This window comes from Gymnogyps californianus, chromosome 2 (genome assembly GCF_018139145.2).
Source record: "Gymnogyps californianus isolate 813 chromosome 2, ASM1813914v2, whole genome shotgun sequence".
In the NCBI taxonomy this organism is placed as follows: domain Eukaryota; kingdom Metazoa; phylum Chordata; class Aves; order Accipitriformes; family Cathartidae; genus Gymnogyps; species Gymnogyps californianus.
In genome coordinates this window covers 90685639-90705541 of record NC_059472.1, presented here as the reverse complement: position 1 = coordinate 90705541, position 19903 = coordinate 90685639, and the positions used below count along the sequence as shown (strand labels likewise).

The following is a 19903-nucleotide window of genomic DNA, read 5'->3' as shown; positions in this document are numbered from 1 at the left end:
ATTTCTACTGTTCATTTTTTCTCCACTTGGCTAACAAGTGTTACCAAAGGGTAATGCTCTTCTTTTCTATCTCATGCCTCAAAGTAGTCATTGTTTCTTAAAGAAGTACCCTTGTTGTCTATGTCAGTGCTGTCCTGTTGTCAGTGTTGTTCTCAAGTATGGTTTTGTGCCTGCGAGACTTGTGGATACAATTTCCCATGTTTACTAGATAATTCAGAGAAAATTGCATAGGCTGACATTGGGTAACTGATTTGCAGTACGTTCAAGTATTAGGACACTTGATGGTTTATTGGCACATTGTAGGCCATAGTCAAATTTCTCCTTGAAAAATTTTGGCAAAAGAGACTTTTTCTAGGCAGGCAGAGTGATTTTGATTATCAAGTGGTGTTAAACAGAAAATTAAATATTCTTTGAGCTCTTTGCCTCAGGTTTGGATGTGCTTTACTGAACCACATTTAAAATTTAAAAAAGATGTCATTTGTTATTTTAATCCCTAAAATGTTCAGTGAAGATGTTGAACATAAAATAATTTTAAACAGATGGTTTGAATTACAAAAGCCACTTCAGTGCAAAAGCAAGTGGAAATACTGTAGTTGCAGTTTCATTGTCTGGCAGAGCATGTTATGCCTCAACAGAGAAAGAAAATGAAATTTTGGAAAGGAGGGAAAGGGACTTTATCATTATCCTACTTCTATTCATAGTATGATTATACGATGAAGTCAGGATGAGGATTTTGGGTTTCATATGTTTAAGTAGTGTGTAAAGATATGAGAGTGAGTTACTCTGAGACTGGCTGGTAAGTCTCTTGTATAAATTAATTTGTGCAGTCAATAGGTGTATGTGCTGTGGCAGCAGGAATGACTTGATTGCATTTCTTGACTAGTGTAACTCTTTAAAAATCTGAATTAGTAAAAGAATAGGGTAGGGACTGCTAGTACCATCTTAGATGATGTATAACTGCCATACCATGCAAAATGCTGTCAGGTAGACCACACGACTTCAGTTTGCTCCCCTGCCCTAAGCAAAAGGATCATTTTTTATGTACGGACAAATTGTACAGTCACCACTTTGACAGTTTAAATTACAAAATACACAACACTGTTTAGCTGAAAAATGTATTAGTCAGCCAGAAACATAGCAGACATTCCTGTCTCTTTCTTTTTTCTATAAAAGATACTTACCAAGGCCATCGATGCTTATTGAAAATGCATTTCCAATGGATTTTCTTCATCTTAACCAACAGACTTGACAGTATTAGTGAAGCATGGTCCCTCTAAAATAAATGACTAATGTATCCTGAGCTCCCTGTCTTGACACTTTATTATCCTTAAAAAAATATTCCTGCCAATGGGGCATATTCCATGTAGTATTTTGTGTATGTTTTATTGCATATGGGAAGAAAGAAAAATAAAGAAGGGAAATGTTACATTTCTCACAAAGAACTATATTGTATTGTGGTGCAAGTACGGTTTTCTTTGCCTTATAAATAATGCTTAGAGATTATAACTTCAGAGGAATGCAGCTTAGATGTAGATTACTTTGGGACAATGAGGGCTGCTCTTAATTATGTCAGCCTTCCTGTTAAGCACTGAGCAACCTGATCCAGCTTGGGGCTGTAGATGTAGCTTCTGTGGCATGAGTCAAAAAAAGGAAAAAGAAAAAAAAAAAGTCTTGCCAGCAAGTTATGGATCCACTTGAAAAGAGGGAAAAGCTCGTGTGAAATAAACTGCCTGCTTCTTGTCTCTGATGGTTGGGCTTAGGTGGCTCATTGCAGCTGTCTTGCTCCCCTGCCACCATCACAGTCTGGGTGTTTTAGTCCTAGCACTGGCATGACTGTTGGTGAGGAACTTGCAGCTAATAGCGGGATTTCTTTGTATTGTTTTGATAGCTGCGAGTAGAAAGAAAGAGAGGGTCTCTTCATGCCCTCTGCCACCAACCAGGAGCTGAACTTTCTCTCTGAGGATTCTGAAAAAAACCCCAAAACCAAACCAACAAACCAACCAAAAAACCCTTCTCTAATCTGTGTGAATCACTTTATTCTGGAAAAATAATTAATTGCAGTCAGGAGGTCCTTGCTGCTTTTCTTTCTTTCACCTCCTGGAGTTTAAGAAAGGTGTCCGCTGGTTCTGCCTTGGTGTCTCTTGGAACGATTGCTCCCCTGCATCTGCTCGCTCTCTTCTCTGCTCGTGTACAACATCCAATAAAGTGAGAAGCTCTGAAGTCTGCTGAAGCCCCCGGCGTAGCCAGGGCAGTGCTAATTTTCCACTTGCTCTGTTCATGTGGACAACTTGTATTTAACAGGCAGTGAGTAGCTTGGTGGATCTTTAGTACTTTTCTGTTAAGGATCCGAAAAGGGTCTGTATTTAAGAATCCACGCCAGCTTTGTATTGACTCCAAATTGTTAGAACAATGAATACCTTATTTGGATAGTTTAAATTCTGACATACTGAAGGTTGGACAGTATCATTATTGGCTCTGTATTTAGTTTAGGAGGTGGTGACAGAAGGAGAAAAAACGTATAAAGAAAAGAATAAATCTGAGTCTCATACATAGTTTACTAGTTGGGCTGAGTCTGTAGAGGAGGTGAATTGGCTGTCTGAACTGTATTATACCAAGTGATATGTTTGGATGGATAGTAAGAAATGGCATGTGGCAAATAGGTTGCAACATGCTCCTCTATTATTTACAAGACTAGAAGCTTCTTCCTCTCCTTTTGGTGTGATAGACAATGGCTTAGAAATAAGTAGAATAATACAGTCAGGATTTGGGCAAAGCTCATGCTTTGCTTTGTGAAAATAAGGACTGTGGGAGGTAGCGCACTAAGTCACTTGCTAAGAGATTGCCTGGGAAAGTATGAGGACACAAAAATGCTGAGATATCCTTGGCTTAAGTTTTCTTGACAGAAAAATGTAAGATATATTTTCAAGTGACAGTTTGTTTATCCACCTGTTGGATGGCCAGGCACCTGAGGGCAGAGACATTTTTGCACTAGTAATAAATACTTAGATGTGGCTCCTTGTCCTCCAAAGTGAAAAGGGCGGGGGGGGGTGTTTAATACATTTCTATTTTTCTTCTCTTGACAGGCTGTGGCTTTTGCTTTTTCTTATAAGTTATTGCTTAATCCACTTTTTTCCTTTTATCCTTGTTATTTCTTCCTTTTAGCATGCATTGCGAGGTTTCTGCCTTGAACTATTAAGCACCAGGCTCTACAGAGAAATTTGCTCATGCTGACCTCTGTAACGGAGCGGGGAGGAGAAAACTAAAGGAATCTCTTCCTTTGTGTGGTATCGCATAGAAGCTGGATTTCGTTTCTGTATCTCATGTGAGATACAGAGAAATAGTATGTAGATAAGCATGTTTCCTGCTAGGGCAGATGCATACACAGTGCTAGCTGTGCTTTCTGTGTGCCTAGAAGGCATGAGAGTAGACGCTATAGGTTTGAGGGATGTCTGAGCACCCAAATTTTGCTGGGTTAGCTGCTCTCTACTTTTCCCACCCAGAAAAGCATGCCAGAAGGCTGCTGGGCACCAAGGAGTTTGATACTGATGCTTCCATTTGCAGCTCTTCCTGATGCCAACAGGCCTGTCAGAACACCTAGGAGATTCTGTTCAGCCTCTGGTTCCCACATTGAACCTGCAGGTTCAGGCTGGCTTTTGAATCACCCTGTCAAATGGTGATGCAAAAGCACAAAGGGGGAAGAAAGGAGGAGTGGAAGAGATCTCTGTATGGCACAGGACTCAGATGAGTGATGATGTGTGCATTTTCAAATTTAGAGGTGCTGTCAGCTAGTTCCAGCTGTTCCTGCACTGGTTATGTGGAGGCTGTGTTCACTGCTAAGTGACATCCCTCCTTGGACTTGCAGTCTGAGACCTTGCATTGCATCTTTGAGAACACAGATCAACTGATGATTCCACTCCTCTTGGAAATATGTGGGGGAAAAAAGGTGTAATGCTAGAGCATATCATAGGCAGAAAAAACCCAGATGTCCCAGGAGATCTACACTGAGGTTTTTCCACAAATCTCATTTTTCCTAAATCTCCTTTTTCTGACTTATGAAGATAGTGTCCAGATCTTGTAAGGAAAAGGATATTTTCAAGATAAATATTTAGCTTTCCTTCTCCATAGTGATGACCTCTCATGCAAGAGTGCAATGGAGGAGAGATGACCGCAAGTATCCAATTTATACCTGAGGTGAGAGACACTCATCTTTTTCTTCTCTTCATGCCACAAATGCTTGTAGCTGCAATTATACGGCACAAACATTGCTTAACATTAATCCTTCTTTTCTATGGAGGTCCATTCACAAATCCCAGAGTCTCTTTTTACCTTCACTTTCTTCCTTGATGGGTTACCTTTTATGGGTCAGTGATCCATGGTAAATCAACTTTTAATAGTAGGATTCTGGGAGATGGATGGCTGCTCCAAGAAGAGCTGTTTTTTCTCTGTTGCCTTGGCATCCATTGAACTAATGACTCTTCATATCAAGTACCTAGAAATGCATGGACAAAATTATCTTGTTCCACAGCAGAATGAAAAGTGATAGCCCATCCTAGATTTTAGAAGCTTAAATACCTGCAAATGTGAATTCAAGTGACTTTGGCATTCCCAATTAGGGAAGAGGGTTGTCCTCCAATTTGCAGGACATCTATTCTAACACTTAAAATCCAAAAGTTTACAGTTAAATGTTGATGTTGATAGTGAAATGCTGGTGGTCTGGCCATGTCAGCTCTGTCGGCCTTAACTTAGATTGTAGCTGGGGCGACTGCTTTATCTCTATTTCTAGGAGACATAAAGCACCCTCATTTTTCTTACCAGTGTAGGTGCAAACTGAAGAAGACTTCTGAATGGTACCTCTGATGCTCTTTTTGATTTCTTTGACTTCCTGTCTTGCTGGCTTTTTTTAGTTAAAAGAACTGTATGAAGTACCAGTTGGTAGCAATTCAGCCAAGAAATGAACCAGTATCAGTCAAGACCTGTTTCTGCACAGCAATGGATCACTTAGACAAGCTCTTTCTCAAAATGCAAACTGTTTTTTTATATGGGAAGGGGCCACGGTGATTGCAGTGTCTGTCACAGGCAGCGTGCCTGGCAGATCCCTCTGGCTGTCTTCAGTCTCTAGGAAAAGCTTTCTGGAAATTAACTTGCCCATTTTCATTCATGTTGCCGTACCTTTTAGGCAAACTAATGTTTCTGCATCATGGGTGAAAACAGAAACTTAACTCTGCATTCAAGGACCCAAGCCTTGCCCTTCCCCTAGGCATCGTCTCCCTTTGAGAGGAGTAATGCGCACAGTTGTTCTTTTCTGGTACAGTCTCATTGCTCTGCTTTGTCAGATCTCTCCTGCATGTGCTGTTCAGCTGTTAGAGAAGAGGATCTCTACAAGAAATGTCATTCAAGTGCCTACTTGCTTTTCTTTCGCCCTTCTCGATAGTCAAATATGTATCTGTATTGCGGGCTGAGAAGAAATGGCGGTATGCTCCAAGTGACATAGCATGTGTTGAGAGGAGCTGACGCTGAGATGGGAATGGACCTGTGGATAGCTGGGTCCAAAAAAGCCTGGTCTTGGGTGTTTGTCCTACAGGGGTAGAACGGGTGATTTGGTTTGGAAGTCCCAGAGAGACCCAGGCAGTAATAAAGAATTTCCTTTTCCAGTGGAAACCAGTTACTGGAAATGTTTTGTTCTTCCATGATACTTTGGATGTTTGAAGAGGATGTATTTCACAAATCAGCTGTCTTAAATGAACTTTAGGCACTTTGGGCTGGCAATGACCAAGTTTAGTTGTAACTTGATCAAGATGAAAAGGTGGAGAAGGTCACTGGTGCCTCTCTAGAGTTGCTGTTGGCTGTATTTAAACTTTGTTCTTTGAGTTGGAGCCTTCTCTAACCACAGATGAGTGCTCTTTTGCAACACCTTGCCCAATGGCTTAGTAGTTTGAAAGCAAGACTGCTGTTAGGAAAGGGCACCAGGTGCCGTTCTGGCATTCAGCTGAGATGCAGTTAGGAGCTTTCCAAACACTTTATACCTGTGGGAAAGTATTTGTAAGCCTGAGGATAGGATGCTCTTCACAATGTTATGTCGCAGTGATGATGCACAAAGTCATTCATTAAAGGAGCAATGTAAGCTAAGCTAGAGGCAGAAGGAGTGGCTATGAGGGACGTGGCAGAAGCAGGTGCTTTGGGAGCTGTCTTGAAATCATCTTACGGTGATGAGCAGTTGGATATGTTGTGGCCAGATGAATAGTGTAGTGTAGTCAGACTGTGGTTGCAAAAGAAAGTATCTTTTTTTTTTTTAATTAATTCTGTAGATCACTATAGTCTAAGACAGCATTAAATTTGAATTGTGTTGATTGCACTCTTTTTGCTGCAAGCAAGGGCTCAGGCCTGGGGAGAGTTAAAGCAAAGAGAAATAGCTAGTGCTGAAAACAGATTAGGTTACTTATACTTTAATTAGAAGAATTTAGAATATGTTAAGCTATAGAATTGTAGCACTGGGAGCATACAACAGCAAGTATCTGATTGAAGTAACTGCTTTGTTTAGTAGGGTGTTTAGTCTCATCAGTTTAAGGCATGAATAGTTTGGATTCTCTTACCAAACACAATTACATCAAAAGAAAAAGCCCTATGGAAAATAAAACTGATGGAATAAAATGAGGTCCGGCATTCAACTTAATGGTATTTCTGTGACTGTGGTTTCATGTATTTAAATTCATGCAGGAACCCTGAGTACTTAAAAACAAAAAATAAACAAACTGATATTTACAAATATTCCAAGTCTCTCTTGGAATCTTGCTTGTAGACATAGAAGCATGTAAGTTCCTGATTAATGAAAAGTTTTTGTTTGATCACTTAAGCATGACTACTACATATCTCTTTGAAATGCTGTATTTAGTTATCTTGATCTTGTTACGTAGTTTTCTCTCCAAATCTCTAAAATGAGAAATTACTATATTAATGTTTCTGATTAGGATTGGAGTTGTTGCATCTGTGTTTCAGCAGGGAAAATGGGTGGAATTGGAAGTTATGGTTAAGTTGCATACAGATCTTTTTCTTTGGATTAGTAAGTAATAATATATATTAACTTTCAAATCTTTTTTTAGTGTGTGGGTTTTTTCTCTGGTTTTCCTGGCCCTTTAAAATTTTTATTTTAAAAAACATCTTTCAGAGTTTTGATCAGAGTTAAGGTTATGTGTTAGTGAAGCCTTTTTTCTTTATTTGATAAGAATAATAGTCTTACCGTGTGGTGGCTGCCTGTGTCTGTCCAGCTACTGGAATTCTGTAAGTAACAAGATAAACTTATATATTGTCATTTAGAAGCACTAACAAGATTCTGAAACAAAGTTTCTTTTAGAGAGAGGTGTGTATTTACATGGGTAATTGAATATCTGAACCTTCCAGGCTGTTAGGAACATCTGTTTCTAAACTGGTGAGTGGAGGTGTTGTTTTGTTAAGGTTGATAATTAGCTAATATTTAAATAACTAAGTTAGCAGCCTGGACAGCACTAATAGTACTTTGTCAGAACTAAGCCTCATTCAGGCTCAGATCCAACACTTACCTGAGTCAATATACATATTTGCGTTGCCTTCAGTAGGCATCGTATGAACCCCTCGGTACACATGGCAGACACGTACATTTCCAGTGTACATGTTATTAAGCATATTTGTATCCCTAACCTGACTTCAGAGGATGACAGGGCAGAAAAAACATTCAAAAAGGGAATATCATTATCGATGAAACATAATCTTTCAGCTGTTGTGCTTTTGTCACCTGTTTTAGAAGAGGTATAGTGTTCTGCACTCAGCAGAGCATCTTCGTTCCTTTAAAAGCAGTTTTCTGTTTCTGGGCAGAATATGATGAGCCCAGAATTGATAGTAAACTTAGAAAAAGCAACTTTGGATGGATTTTTGCTATAGGATGGTTTTTCCTAGCTGTCTTTGGCTTGCGTTTGCCTCAACAGACCTCAACACTGTCATGGCATCAGCCGGTAGAGGGTAGTATCTTCATGGAGACATTGTGTTGTCTGAGTCTTCTTTCACTGATGTAGGTAAGAAAAAAACTGTTGAATATCAGACAAACTGACTTGATTCAATGGTCTTCTGAAGCCATCTGATACCACACTAAGCACCAGAGATGAGTTGCTAAGACATAATGACTATCTGAAAGTCTGAATTAGCCATGCAGTGACTTTTGACCAAAACTTCTGGGAAAAAGCTTGTTGGAAGCAGAGATTGATTATGGATCCTGGGTAATGACTGTGGTTATGGTACTCCTGTTCTATAACAAATGAAATAAATATTGATTCTGATAAGTCTGATCTGCCTAACTTTATTTTTCTCACTCCCTCTCAGTGTTGGACTTTGCCTTGGCAGCCTGCTGTTGCCATGGGTATACCAGTCTTCATACTTGCCGGTCTCCTTGTGCATTGTGTGTTCTTGGTCTCCATTTTTGACATCTACTTCAGCTCTCCCCTGGTTCATGGTATGACTCCTCAGCAGACTCCACTGCCACCTCCGGCAAAACGTCTCGTACTCTTTGTTGCTGATGGTCTGCGGGCAGATTCACTGTATGAATTGAACAGCAATGATACACCCCAAGCACCTTACCTGCGGTAAGTCCATCTGAAAACACTACTGATCCAGAAGATTTCATTTCTAGAGGCAGCTCTATGTAACATTGAAAAGAGAACAAGAGGAACAATGGCAACTGTGGTGGCTTGGGTACTGCCTTCCCTCTGCCTTTGAAGTAACAAACTTTGCAGAGTTACACTCAGCAGAAATGCATGAATTTGAGTTGGTGTCCCTTGTTGTCAGTAAAGCTGCTAAACCATGAACAGAGTAAATTGAGTCAATATTGTTCTCTGAAAACTGCAGCTAGCCAGTAACTGAGAGGAGTGTGAACTTTCTCCATTCACATCAGCATGGTATCAATTCTGAAGCCTAACAGAGTTGTTAATTTAAACTGCTTCCTGGATGTTCAGTTTAGGAGTAGTAGTTCATTAACGTGCTTGTCTTCTAATTCTAAGCTACTGATGAAGCTTTTTAAGGAGTGATTAAAAAAGATGGCCTGAGTGGATCTAACAGCAGGCTGCCACTTCCTATTTGTTCCACCCTTCCTGCCTGCGTGACCCTGCTGCCTCCCTTGTGCTCTCTAGTGTGTGTCTGATTGCTTAATGGAATGATTTGGTTTAAGATTGAGAAAAACTAATCCTGCCAAAAAAGAGTGTTAAAAGTCATATCCTTGAGTGCTTAAAACTAATTTTCACCAACCTTCCCTGTCTCCTTATATCAGTATAATTATTTGATCATAAGACAAATAATTTCTTAGATTAAAAAAAGTAGACAGTATTAAATAAGACTACTTTTGTGCAATAGCACTGGTCTGGCTTGAATATCAGAGCAAACCTGAATAATCAATCATCTGAAGCTGTTAGGGCACTTGCAGTCTGCTACAGAAATCTGAGGAGCCCTTGCTACAGCACTTGCCAGCTTACATGGGATTACTTGTACCTGCTTCTCCTGTTAGTGTTTTTGTAAGGTGCTGTCTGCCACTGGCAGATGTCTGCCACATCAGTGTGAGTTTTCCATGTTGTCTTTTAGCAGTGGACTTCACACTTCCTCCAGAGCAGTTTCTTCTCTTAGCAGTGAAACTGTTGGTCTTTTGCACCATTGACAAGGTGTGAATGCTGTAATGGCCCCATCGCTGGGAGCAGTGGTGGGTAGAGGCTAGGAGAGAATGATAATGGATATTTTTGCCATTAAGTGGTTTGAGTTTTTCAGTTTCAGCCATTCAGCATTATCACACCTGTCTAGAAATAAAAAGTTAAACCATGCTTTAGCTTGTCTAGTGTTGGGAAGTTTGCACTTTTTCTGTCTCTGCTTTACCTTGTTTGTGAAGTTACAGACTTTCTATTTCAAAATCTGTAGAAGTAAAACATTGTCACCTGCGCTGAAAGTACATGGGTGAATGGAGGGGAAGAACTGCCTTGTAACAAGCAAAGATGCTGGTAGGTTACTGAGTAAAATAAAATGCCAGTAGAGGTTTGAAGTGCCATCTGTATTTCTCTTGTCGTCTCTCATTCTGCATATAAATACATATGTGTGTGAGCATGTGTATGTGAGAGATGATGAAAAGAAAAACCATATGGCATGTTGTGCCTTCTGAAAGGTGGTGCGCCAGGCAGTCTAGGGCATATCTTCAGCTCTATTACATATACTGCTACAATTTCGAAGCAAGAGGCTCAGTGTTTTGTCAAGGAACCTTTGAGCTACACAACTTCTGTAAGTTAACCTTGTAAACAGGTTGACAAGGTCAGATGTTGGTTGCTGGAAGTGTTTCCTTTTTTTATTCTGCCAAGTTATTGCTGTCTGAGCTTTCCTTTTTCAATAATATTAACCCAAAGTATATGCAATTTAATATAAAGTTCACTTTTTTGCACATTCATTCCTAAGCGCCAAGTGTTCAGTCCCTTATCCGCTTTATAGTAGTGGGCAGCGTAACAGCCAGATTACTTGTCTCATCCAGGTGGAGCACTTTGAGAACTACTGCATTGTTAATGAGGAAAGATTGTCTTTAAATGAGCAAGAACCATTCTTGTAGCAATGTGCTATAAATAGAAGCAAAGTTTTAGTAGGTACATAAAATTAATAACAAATATCCATTAGGCTTGGAGCAGATCGCTAGCTGATGTATGCCAAGTACCCAGTCTTTTCTCTTACAAATATTCTTGAAAAATCTGTTTTTTAGCAGTGTTGTGATAGCTGTGAGGGATGGTATGTGGTCTGAATTGCTGTGGTGGGGATTTCGGGAAGATGTTTTCTTCCTTGCATGTCATGTTTCAGCTGTATTACTGTATCATACTCATATTCATCATTGTTATTATGGGTAGCTAATGTTTATACTGTCAAGTAAATTAATTTTTTTAAATGGTTCTTCTTAGTAAAAGGCTTTGAAATAATTCAAAATAGCTAAATGAATTTTGAACAGGCAAATGACAATATCTGGCTATATTTTTTCTGCCTGGTATGTGTTATTGTTGACTTCGGATCTTGTGATACAGCCCCACAAAAGCAAAGGTAAGGGATTACTTTCAAACTCAATAGAAATCAAATTCTAATTAAAACAATTTTCTACCTGTTGTGACAATGAAGTGTGAGGAGGGCCAAAAGTGTTTTATTTTTGTCTTAAATCTTCCACTAATGCTAGTGCAATACATTTTGATCAGTCTCCAGTGAGAATAAATTAGAAAACACTTTAACTAATACTTAAATCCTTTTTTCAAATTAGTACTTTTTTCAGTGCAACTTGTCTTAAAACCTAGCTGAAATGAGAGCTAGGAATAACATGTCAGAATGCTCTATCACCTTTTACATTTTTCACTGTAATATTTGGGCTATTCCAAATAGTCCTGTGAGCTTTCAAGTAGGCCTGAGAATGTGAGGTCTAAGATGAGTTAAAAAAAAACCAACAAGCAAACTGTGAATCCTGCAAGCTTAGAGTGGAGCCTGAAATTTTAGGTTGTGGTTTGATTCTTACTTCATTAGTGAGAAATATATTTAGAACTGAGTGTACAGATCTTGTAGTTAACAGTTGTATAAAATCTCTGTTAAAAATAAAGTTACAAAGCGTGAACTTAGAATCTACTTGGGCTAAAACACATCTGATAAAAATATAGCAAATTTTGTAGCTTATATCATGAACAACAAAAATACAATTTCCTGGTAATTTGACTCTTAAAAACTGCTTTGAATTTGTTCAGAAGATTCTGCTGCTTTTTTCCTAAACATTAGCATAACGTATGTCCTGGTGTGTTTTGTTTTCTGTCTTTTGCCCCTTGCTCTGACAGTGGGCAGTGAATCTTTCTCTTCTTCCAGAAGATGGAGACAAGAAAACAGCATATGGTAATGCTCACTGCTTGCTCTCCGACAGGCTCCAGCTGTTCCTATCTTCAGCAGACAAGAGTAGTTTATGAGGCTGTTTCTTACATTTGGGCTTTGTCCTCTATTTTCTTTGCTTTTTATCTGTTCTAACTATTGTATGTGCATAATCCCTAGACAATTTATGTATTTCTGTATATGTGGTGAGAAGGTATTCTCCTTCACTTCAGTGTAATTGCAAAAAATATAAGGTTTACTTAAATTTTCTCCATTTTGCTGAAAGGATTTGCACCTTAGATTTACATGGTTTTTAAATTCTCTTGATGCTGGCTTCCGGTATTCAGCACAGATAAAGGCAGACATCATCACAAGAACTAATTATAATTGAGTATATTTAATGAGTAAGAGAAGATTGAACTAGACACTTTCAAGCTAAATGGAAAGAACAATGAAAACTAACACCAGGCAGAAACAATCTGTTAGGGAGAAAAAAAGTAAGCTATAGCAGAAAGCAGCAGAAAAAAATAGTATGTTAATTCTAAGCGTATTAGAACACCAGCTAAACTCATCTGTTTGCAGTGCTGATGGGCCACAATAGTAATGTTCTCTGTGGGGTGTTATAATATAGAACTACTTGCAGGTTAATGTTCTGCTTGTTTTGCTGCACAGCAGGCGGTAGTGAAAATCTGTTTTAGTCTGGGTTTTTTTTGCATTTCCTGCCTCACATCTACCTGTCACTCTTTATCTGCAATTCATTGTACTTTCAAGAAGTCATAAGCATTAACTGCCTTGTATCCTGTTTTCAGGGGTATTCTAGAGAATAAAGGCAGCTGGGGAATCTCTCACACCCGGGTCCCAACAGAATCCAGGCCAGGGCACGTTGCACTTATAGCTGGATTTTATGAAGATGTCAGTGCAGTTGCTAAAGGTATGCTGATCCTAAAGCTTTGAATACTGTCCTCCAAAATAAGGTGTTTCAGTGACGTGCTGGGCTTCTGCATGATTATTGATAAATACCTGCATAGTGGTTTGTATACCAAGATTATATGGAAAAGAATAATTTTGAGTGGATTTCCCACTCTTAATATTGATAGCTATGAAAATAGCTTACATAAGTTAATATTTTCTAACATGGTAATATTTAGCACCCTGAGTCTAAAAGCAGAGGTATCTTTTGGAGTGACCTCTTCATGTAACAGAGTTTTTAATTGTCATTTGGGTTGTAATGGGAGATGACTAAGTAGATGTGGCAAACAGGATGTGAACTGCATTGTCTTAGCTAAACCATTGCTAGGCTGAGTTGGAGAATCAGTAGCAAAATAAAGTGAAAAGCCCAACTGTGTTTTGTCCAGAGCTAGCTGTTACTGCATGCTTGGTGGTTAATAATGTGGAACAAGCCTTCACATTACTCACTTGGTCTTTTGTGTGGTCCTCTGCCTTCCCCCAGGCTTCCAGGCCTGAACACTTGTAATGTTGTGTGTTGCTTTTGGACACGGGAGGTAAGAGGAATTACTTGATCTTGTCCATGTTCCTAATGAAAAGGTTCTTCCTTCTGACATCTGCTGCAAATGCAGGATTGGCAGGAATTGCCGTTAAGAGCATCTCTATATTTCTGTCAGCTGCCTTGTCATGCAAACAGAAGATCTTGAAGGTTTTATTGTGATAAGGTAGAATGTGACTGCTGGAAATATGATACATGAGTGTGTAATTTATTGCCTAAAATGCCAAAAGCTGAGTTCAGACAACAGGGCATTTAGAATTCAGGAGAATTTTAGCTGTTTAGAAGGTAAACCATCTGTGTGTTTTGTCTGTTTGAATCCCTGCATAATGAGATTGGCTTAGGTTTTCAGCTCACTTCTTAATGAATGGGGGACTAATTGCAAATAGAGGTTGAAATGGAAGTACAACCAAGACTCGCAAAGTGGAGTTCATTATGAAATAATATAAGGGAAACTTTAAAAAAAAAAAACCCAAAACCTCAACATTTTGCATGGACTATCAATCTTAGCAGTCACTGAGATCTTCTGGCAACCCCATTTAAATCCAGGTGTGTTTGTTTAACAGGATGGAAGGAGAATCCAGTGGAATTTGACTCTGTTTTCAACGAAAGTAAATATACTTGGAGCTGGGGAAGCCCAGATATTTTGCCAATGTTTGCAAAAGGTAAAGTTTAAATTTTGTGAATCTTTAACACATAGTTATCAGGTGGTAAAATAGAGACACTTAAAATTTTTGAGTTAGAGAAGGTGAATGAAGTATTTCCAGTTTGTATATTTGTGTATACCTGATTTCTAGTTTGTGAATTCAAGACTGGGTGGAGAAAAAGCGGTAAGCTTTTCAAGAGGATACCCCTATTTATTACTCATCCATTTAAATAGGCCTTACCTAATTCTATCAGCGTACTAAAGGAAACGCACCCTTAGTTAAAAGGACCTAATATTTTTTCTTTGGTTGAGGTTTAAAGCCCTTGTTTGCAAGCCTGCAGCTGGGGTTTTTCTTCCTCTGCATGCAGCTCCCAGTGACTTGGGTGATAGAACTGCAGCTATGCTTTCTGAGTGTCTGAGGTGGAGAAGTAGCTTATTGTGGGTTATCCTGCTTCTACTCCAGAACAATAATGTGTAGAGGGAAGAACTATATGCAAGTAGGAACTGCCTGGTACTATTCCTGAAGCTGAGGTCTTTTCCTCATGGTGTGCAGTGTGTTAAAGTCTTGTCAGCCCACTGCAGTTGGTCTTTGAGCATGCAGAGATTGCTGAGCAATGCTTCAAACATTTAAAGGGTCTCCAAGTTTAATTTCTTTTTGTTCTTGGAAGAATGAGGGCATGTACATCCTTTCACATAATCTCAGAATAAAACAGACAGAAGTGAAAAGGGAACAAGCTAGGGGCATATGCTTCTGTTCTGTTCTAAGTATTGGCATTGACAAATCAGAAAAATGTGATAGGCAGGATAGAATTGGAATCTAATATTGGTTTGGAAAAAGTGTACATCATATTTCTCATGATGATTCTTGAACTTTTCTGAACTCCAGTCTCTTCCCTCTCTCCTGATATTCCCCACACTGTTCTTTTCTGTTCTTTGCTTGATCCTCATAAATTTATGGTAAGCTGTAAAAATATCTCCTGATAATTTCCCATGACCTCAGATTACAGCTTGTATTTGCTAATATTGTGATGGTGGCTGGAGAGAGGGGAAAGGTAGTACACTGCCCTTGTACAGATTATTTACATTTTTGGAGATATGTTCTTGGGAAAATATTTGGGGAATTCAATAATTTCCCAGAGCCCTGTCCTTCTACTAGTTTTGTTTGAGGAAGAAGATAAGCAGAGGACTTGGAAGCAGCTTTGATGTTATCTAGAGGGATGTACAAGGGTAATACCATACTATTGCTGTGTCTCTCAATATGGCTTGTTCTGTTCTGAGTGGCATCAACAAAGGAGCTTTCTTTTGCAGGGAGAGGGAAGTCCTCCTAAATTGAGAAAGGTTTAGTGCAGCACTGTATCTGAGAAGTAGATGCTGTATGGGAAAATGGATCATAGTTTCTCATGATAGAAAGGTAGATTAACTTCTTTTAGTAGAAAAAGGTATTTCCCCTTCTTCCAAAGAGGAGAAGTTTTATAATACAGTAGGGAATGGAATCAAGTGTTTGTTCTTTAACTTTACTTTTACAAAAAAGGCAAAAAGGATACAGGGGAGCACAGCTTAATTTCTCTCCCCCTTTCCATGTTGCAAATTAGTGAGGTCACAGGACTCTTCTTCTGTGTATTTTATCATGCCAAAATGTTCAGAATTTTATTAACTGTTTCTCCGCTTTCATTGAGTGATGCATAAAGAGTATATAACGTGAACATGTGCTGGTTTTTGGGAAGGAGAGAAAAATCCTTTGTTTCCTGTCATTGTCTATGTTCTTCAGGTCCTTTCCTGTCATAAAATAAATATTTCAATGAAATGGTTGAGGATTCTGTAGAGAAGGTAAATAAAATGCTTACAGATCTCATTCAATATCAAAATAGATATGCATGAATCTAAACTTCTTGAAGTCTCAATGACTGTGTAATTAGTGTTTTAGTCTGAGAAAATGTCTGAAGTACCTTTGGAACTGGTGTGCAATTTACTTACATTTAAGCAGGATTAAAAGGTATTAGTTTCTAATAGTTAAATTTACTTAAGCTACACAAATTCAGTGTGCTAATTTTAACCTTATTTTCTATGATATTTTTAGATTATGACCTTCAAATTATCTGAAAATAATGTACTTTGAAAACGCCTATTTTATTTCCAGAATGTTCCTTAAGATTTTGAGGTTTTTCTTCTAGACTTGCCAGAATTTGAGGTTTGACTTGAACAGTCCAGTCCTGAACTGTTTTGTCATGGGTCGAGGTTGGAGTATAATCCAGAGTATTAAATGCCACTCTGAAAAAGGAGCTCAGGCTGTTGCTTCTGTTAAGGGAAGTAGATATTAGTCCTTTGCACCCAGATTGCCATTTGTTCCACAGGTTCCCTTTCTCTCTCTTGGAAACTAGCAGCAAGCCTAGGGTCATTGTTTAGCTTGAGTATGAAGAACGGTATCATCAAGACCATGGGGACAATGGGGACAAACCTTTGTCAGGGTTATTCTGGACAGACAGACCTGTCGGTCTCCTTTTCTAGTTCCTTGTTCCTACAGTGCACCAAGAAAAATGCAGAATTTCTTACATTCCTTACCTGGCTGTGTTTGATAATAGCTCTCTGATGCCCATGCTCTATCGGCTCAGTCTCTCACTGTCGTTGTGCCTTCATTCTTTTTTTCCCTCTTTTGTGCCTGCAGAATTTGCTAGCAGAAGTCTCCTGCTGGTCTGGGCTCTGACCCATGAAAGGCTTATTGGACACAGGACCTGCCCGCTAGCAGAGCGAGAGCTTTGCTTTCCGCAGGACATAAATCGTATTGTAAGAGGGTGATAACTTGATCTCTGATCCTAATATTTGAATATTGATGCTGAGGGCTAGATGATGTGCCAGACGAGTCTGCAGTAGGAATAGGTGGTATCTGATGTGGGAGTTTCTAGCACCTCCAGTTATTTCCCTTAGTGTAATGGCAGCACCAAACCCAGCAGAGCTCTGTGCTCGCTTCTAAAGGATATTTTCATCCCTGGCTTCCTTCTACTTCTCTATCCCATCTTTGCTTCCTCATCCCCAGACTTAAAGAAAATATTGGGTATACTGTTGCCTACCACCTCTCAGATGACAGAAATAAAATAATATTTTCTAATATTTGGCATAGTAGGGTTTCTTATAAAAAAAAAAAAATCAGTTACTTTGTAAGCTATGCAGGCACTCCAAAACTTTCCTAATATGGCTTCATTTTGCCACTGTTGATAGCAATGCAGGGTTGGGTGGGATTTTTTTTACTCTGGTAGAAATTAGAAATGGGTAAGTAGTAGATGTGTTTCTTTGCCCCGTCTGCAAACTGCATGCTTTCATTTGGCTTCTGTGGTGAGGCACCTCTCAAAGACAGGTCTTCTTGGGTTTGCTGTGGCACTGTGGAAAAACAGTACAGCACTCTACCGTCTTAGACCATCAGTCATCCTGACAGTGATGGCCAGGGCTTATTTCTTCTTTTGAACTCATTTATCCACCAACTGGAACTCCTGAATTAACTTTTTAATGTCTGGGAGTATTTTCTTCCTTTTCTTTCAGACTATGAGAACTGCAGCGAGTGTTCTGGGTTATAAGTAGTAGTAACGTCTCCTGGGGGGCAGGACGGAGCTGCACCAGAAAATCTGTGCCAGCTTTCATCTTCCTGGCATGAAATATCTGCATCCCTTGTGTGGGTTTGGACATAATCTTGGTTAAACAGCTCCCTTATACTGGGATGTTAGTTCATTCACAAGCCTGGAAGCTTACAAAACTGCATTATATAATTGTGACATCCAGCAAATCAGTTATATTCTCTCTGGCCATCAGCTGATTGAAGAACATTTTCTTCTCTGGGAGTTTACATAGTCACGGTAGAAATAGCATCCTTGAGCTGTTACAGCTCAGCCATTGACTGAATTATTTCATTAAACCCCACCTAACTTCAGATCTTTCCAGAACTTTAGAAGTTTACTTTCTTCTAGATCTTCATCATCTTTTCCTCCCTTTCTCTGCTTTGCTTTCTTGACAGTGAGTACAGAATGAAATTACCTTGTCCAGATGCTGTGTTTTCACATCAGTGGCCCTCATGTTGTACTTTATGCCTGAACATAGTCCAGTAGTTCTCCCTTTTATATTTTGAATCCAGGTTTTAAAGATACAGACTTTGAATATTGCCTTTCTGAAGTTGTCCACTTGGCTTTCAATACTGTGTTGCCTCCTGGAATTGATGTACAGTAACTAAGTTACATCCCTCCTGTTGCCTTCCTTATATGTGATATATGATGTTTTCCTGTGTAAAAGGCCTCATTGATAGGGCATTGTCTTGTACAGTTTAACAACCAAAAGCTAAGTACGTTTTTTTTAAACACCCCCACCCACCCCCCCCAAAACATGTGTGGTCAAACAAGGCTCTTAATGTGTAGCTTCCTCTGTTAGAAGTTTCTCAGTGAAATTCCTTGTTTCAAAACTGAATTCTGTTTAATGTGCTTTAACTGGGATTTATTCTACTCCTATCTGCTTTTCCATACTTTATTTCCTCACCTGAGCATACTGGATAACATTGCTCCTCATTCCTCTGAGGTGCTGATAAGCTAATGAGTTAAAATGGTATCCAGGCTTCAAAAAACCATAAATTATGGGAAAGTTTAAAATAAGGAGAAAACTTGTTTGACTTCTCTCAGGATTGTCATTCTTGATAGGTTTCTACTCCTATGCATTAATATCCATGTATTTTTGACTATGAGAAAAGGAAGAAAACTTTTCTCTGTCTCCTATTCCATCTATATTGTTTTTGCAGGTGCTACTGGAGATCACGTTTATACATTTTGTTACACTGCAGAAAGTGAAGACTTTGGAGCACAAGATGCAGCCGAGCTTGACACGTGGGTTTTTGATCATGTTAAGGTGAGCAGAGAATCTTTTTATTTCACCTGTGTATAAAAAGCACAGCTGGATGTTAACTTTATCATAGAACATGTTAACTTTATCATAGAACTAGAAAGTAAGAAATCTTTGAAAGACCTATCACTTGGGGTCATAAGTAAAAATTACTTGAATCAATTATCATGACTAGTGTAATGGAAGCTTAGAGGAAGTATTTGTCATTCAATGCTAATAAAAAAAAACCTAACACCAATAAAAGTACCCTTTAAAAACATTCTTGGCTTTTCTTTGTCTTAAATTTGCGTATAATCTGAAACCCATCTTAGCGTACTACAGACCCTTTAAAATCTTGAATGTGATTAGTTAAGGATTTTATAACAAGTATTATGGCATGGCAGAAATGGTAAGTCTTCATTATGAGAAAGAAATGGACAATATTATTGACTTAATTTTTGTCAGGCTTGTACCCACTATAGTTATACAGTGTGGCTTGTTCTGATACACATAGCTGGCTCCTGATTATCTACTGTGGTTCATGCTATGCTGTGGCTGCCAGAGGGGTCATGGTTGGTTTGGGGGTGGGGGCGGAGGCAGCTTAGGCCCTGAAGCAGTATAACTTGTTCCCGTGGTGCTCTGCTCAGCTGGCTTGGGTCAGTGCTGGTTCATGACTGTTGTCTTCTGTGATGCTGTCACTGTAAGTATTAATAGTCCAAGGCACATAGTTACTGATTATTCATTAATTCCTATATTCATGTTATTCCATGCTTCCTCACTTGCCCTGGATTAAGAAAGGCTAATAGTGGGTATTGGTGTATAAATATCTATATCAGTGGAACAATTAGGTGAGTTACTTTCTGGATCTCATAACAATGTTAATGGAGTTTAAGGCTTAATAAAACTTTTTCCACAAGCTCTCTGGGCTGTATTCATTAACATTAGCTAACCAGCATAAATCAAATTAAACCAAAAATAAAACCAAATAAATCAATAAACCAAATCAGTATCTATATTAGGAAGCCAAGGGTGGGTCTGCT

The 19903-nt window shown here is 39.0% G+C and overlaps 1 protein-coding gene across 1 annotated transcript in view; it reads left to right on the top strand.

Annotated features, from left to right (window-relative positions):
- Positions 1 to 4185: 4185 nt before the first annotated feature.
- PIGN (phosphatidylinositol glycan anchor biosynthesis class N) overlaps positions 4186 to 19903 on the top strand; it is a 103233-nt gene continuing 87515 nt past the window's right edge. The window contains exons 1-5 of the mRNA XM_050891291.1: positions 4186 to 4191; positions 8347 to 8606; positions 12678 to 12799; positions 13936 to 14034; positions 18784 to 18890. Of these exons, the coding sequence (XP_050747248.1) occupies positions 8380 to 8606; positions 12678 to 12799; positions 13936 to 14034; positions 18784 to 18890 (555 nt within the window). The 5' untranslated portion in view covers positions 4186 to 4191; positions 8347 to 8379. The remainder of the gene's footprint in view (positions 4192 to 8346; positions 8607 to 12677; positions 12800 to 13935; positions 14035 to 18783; positions 18891 to 19903) is intronic.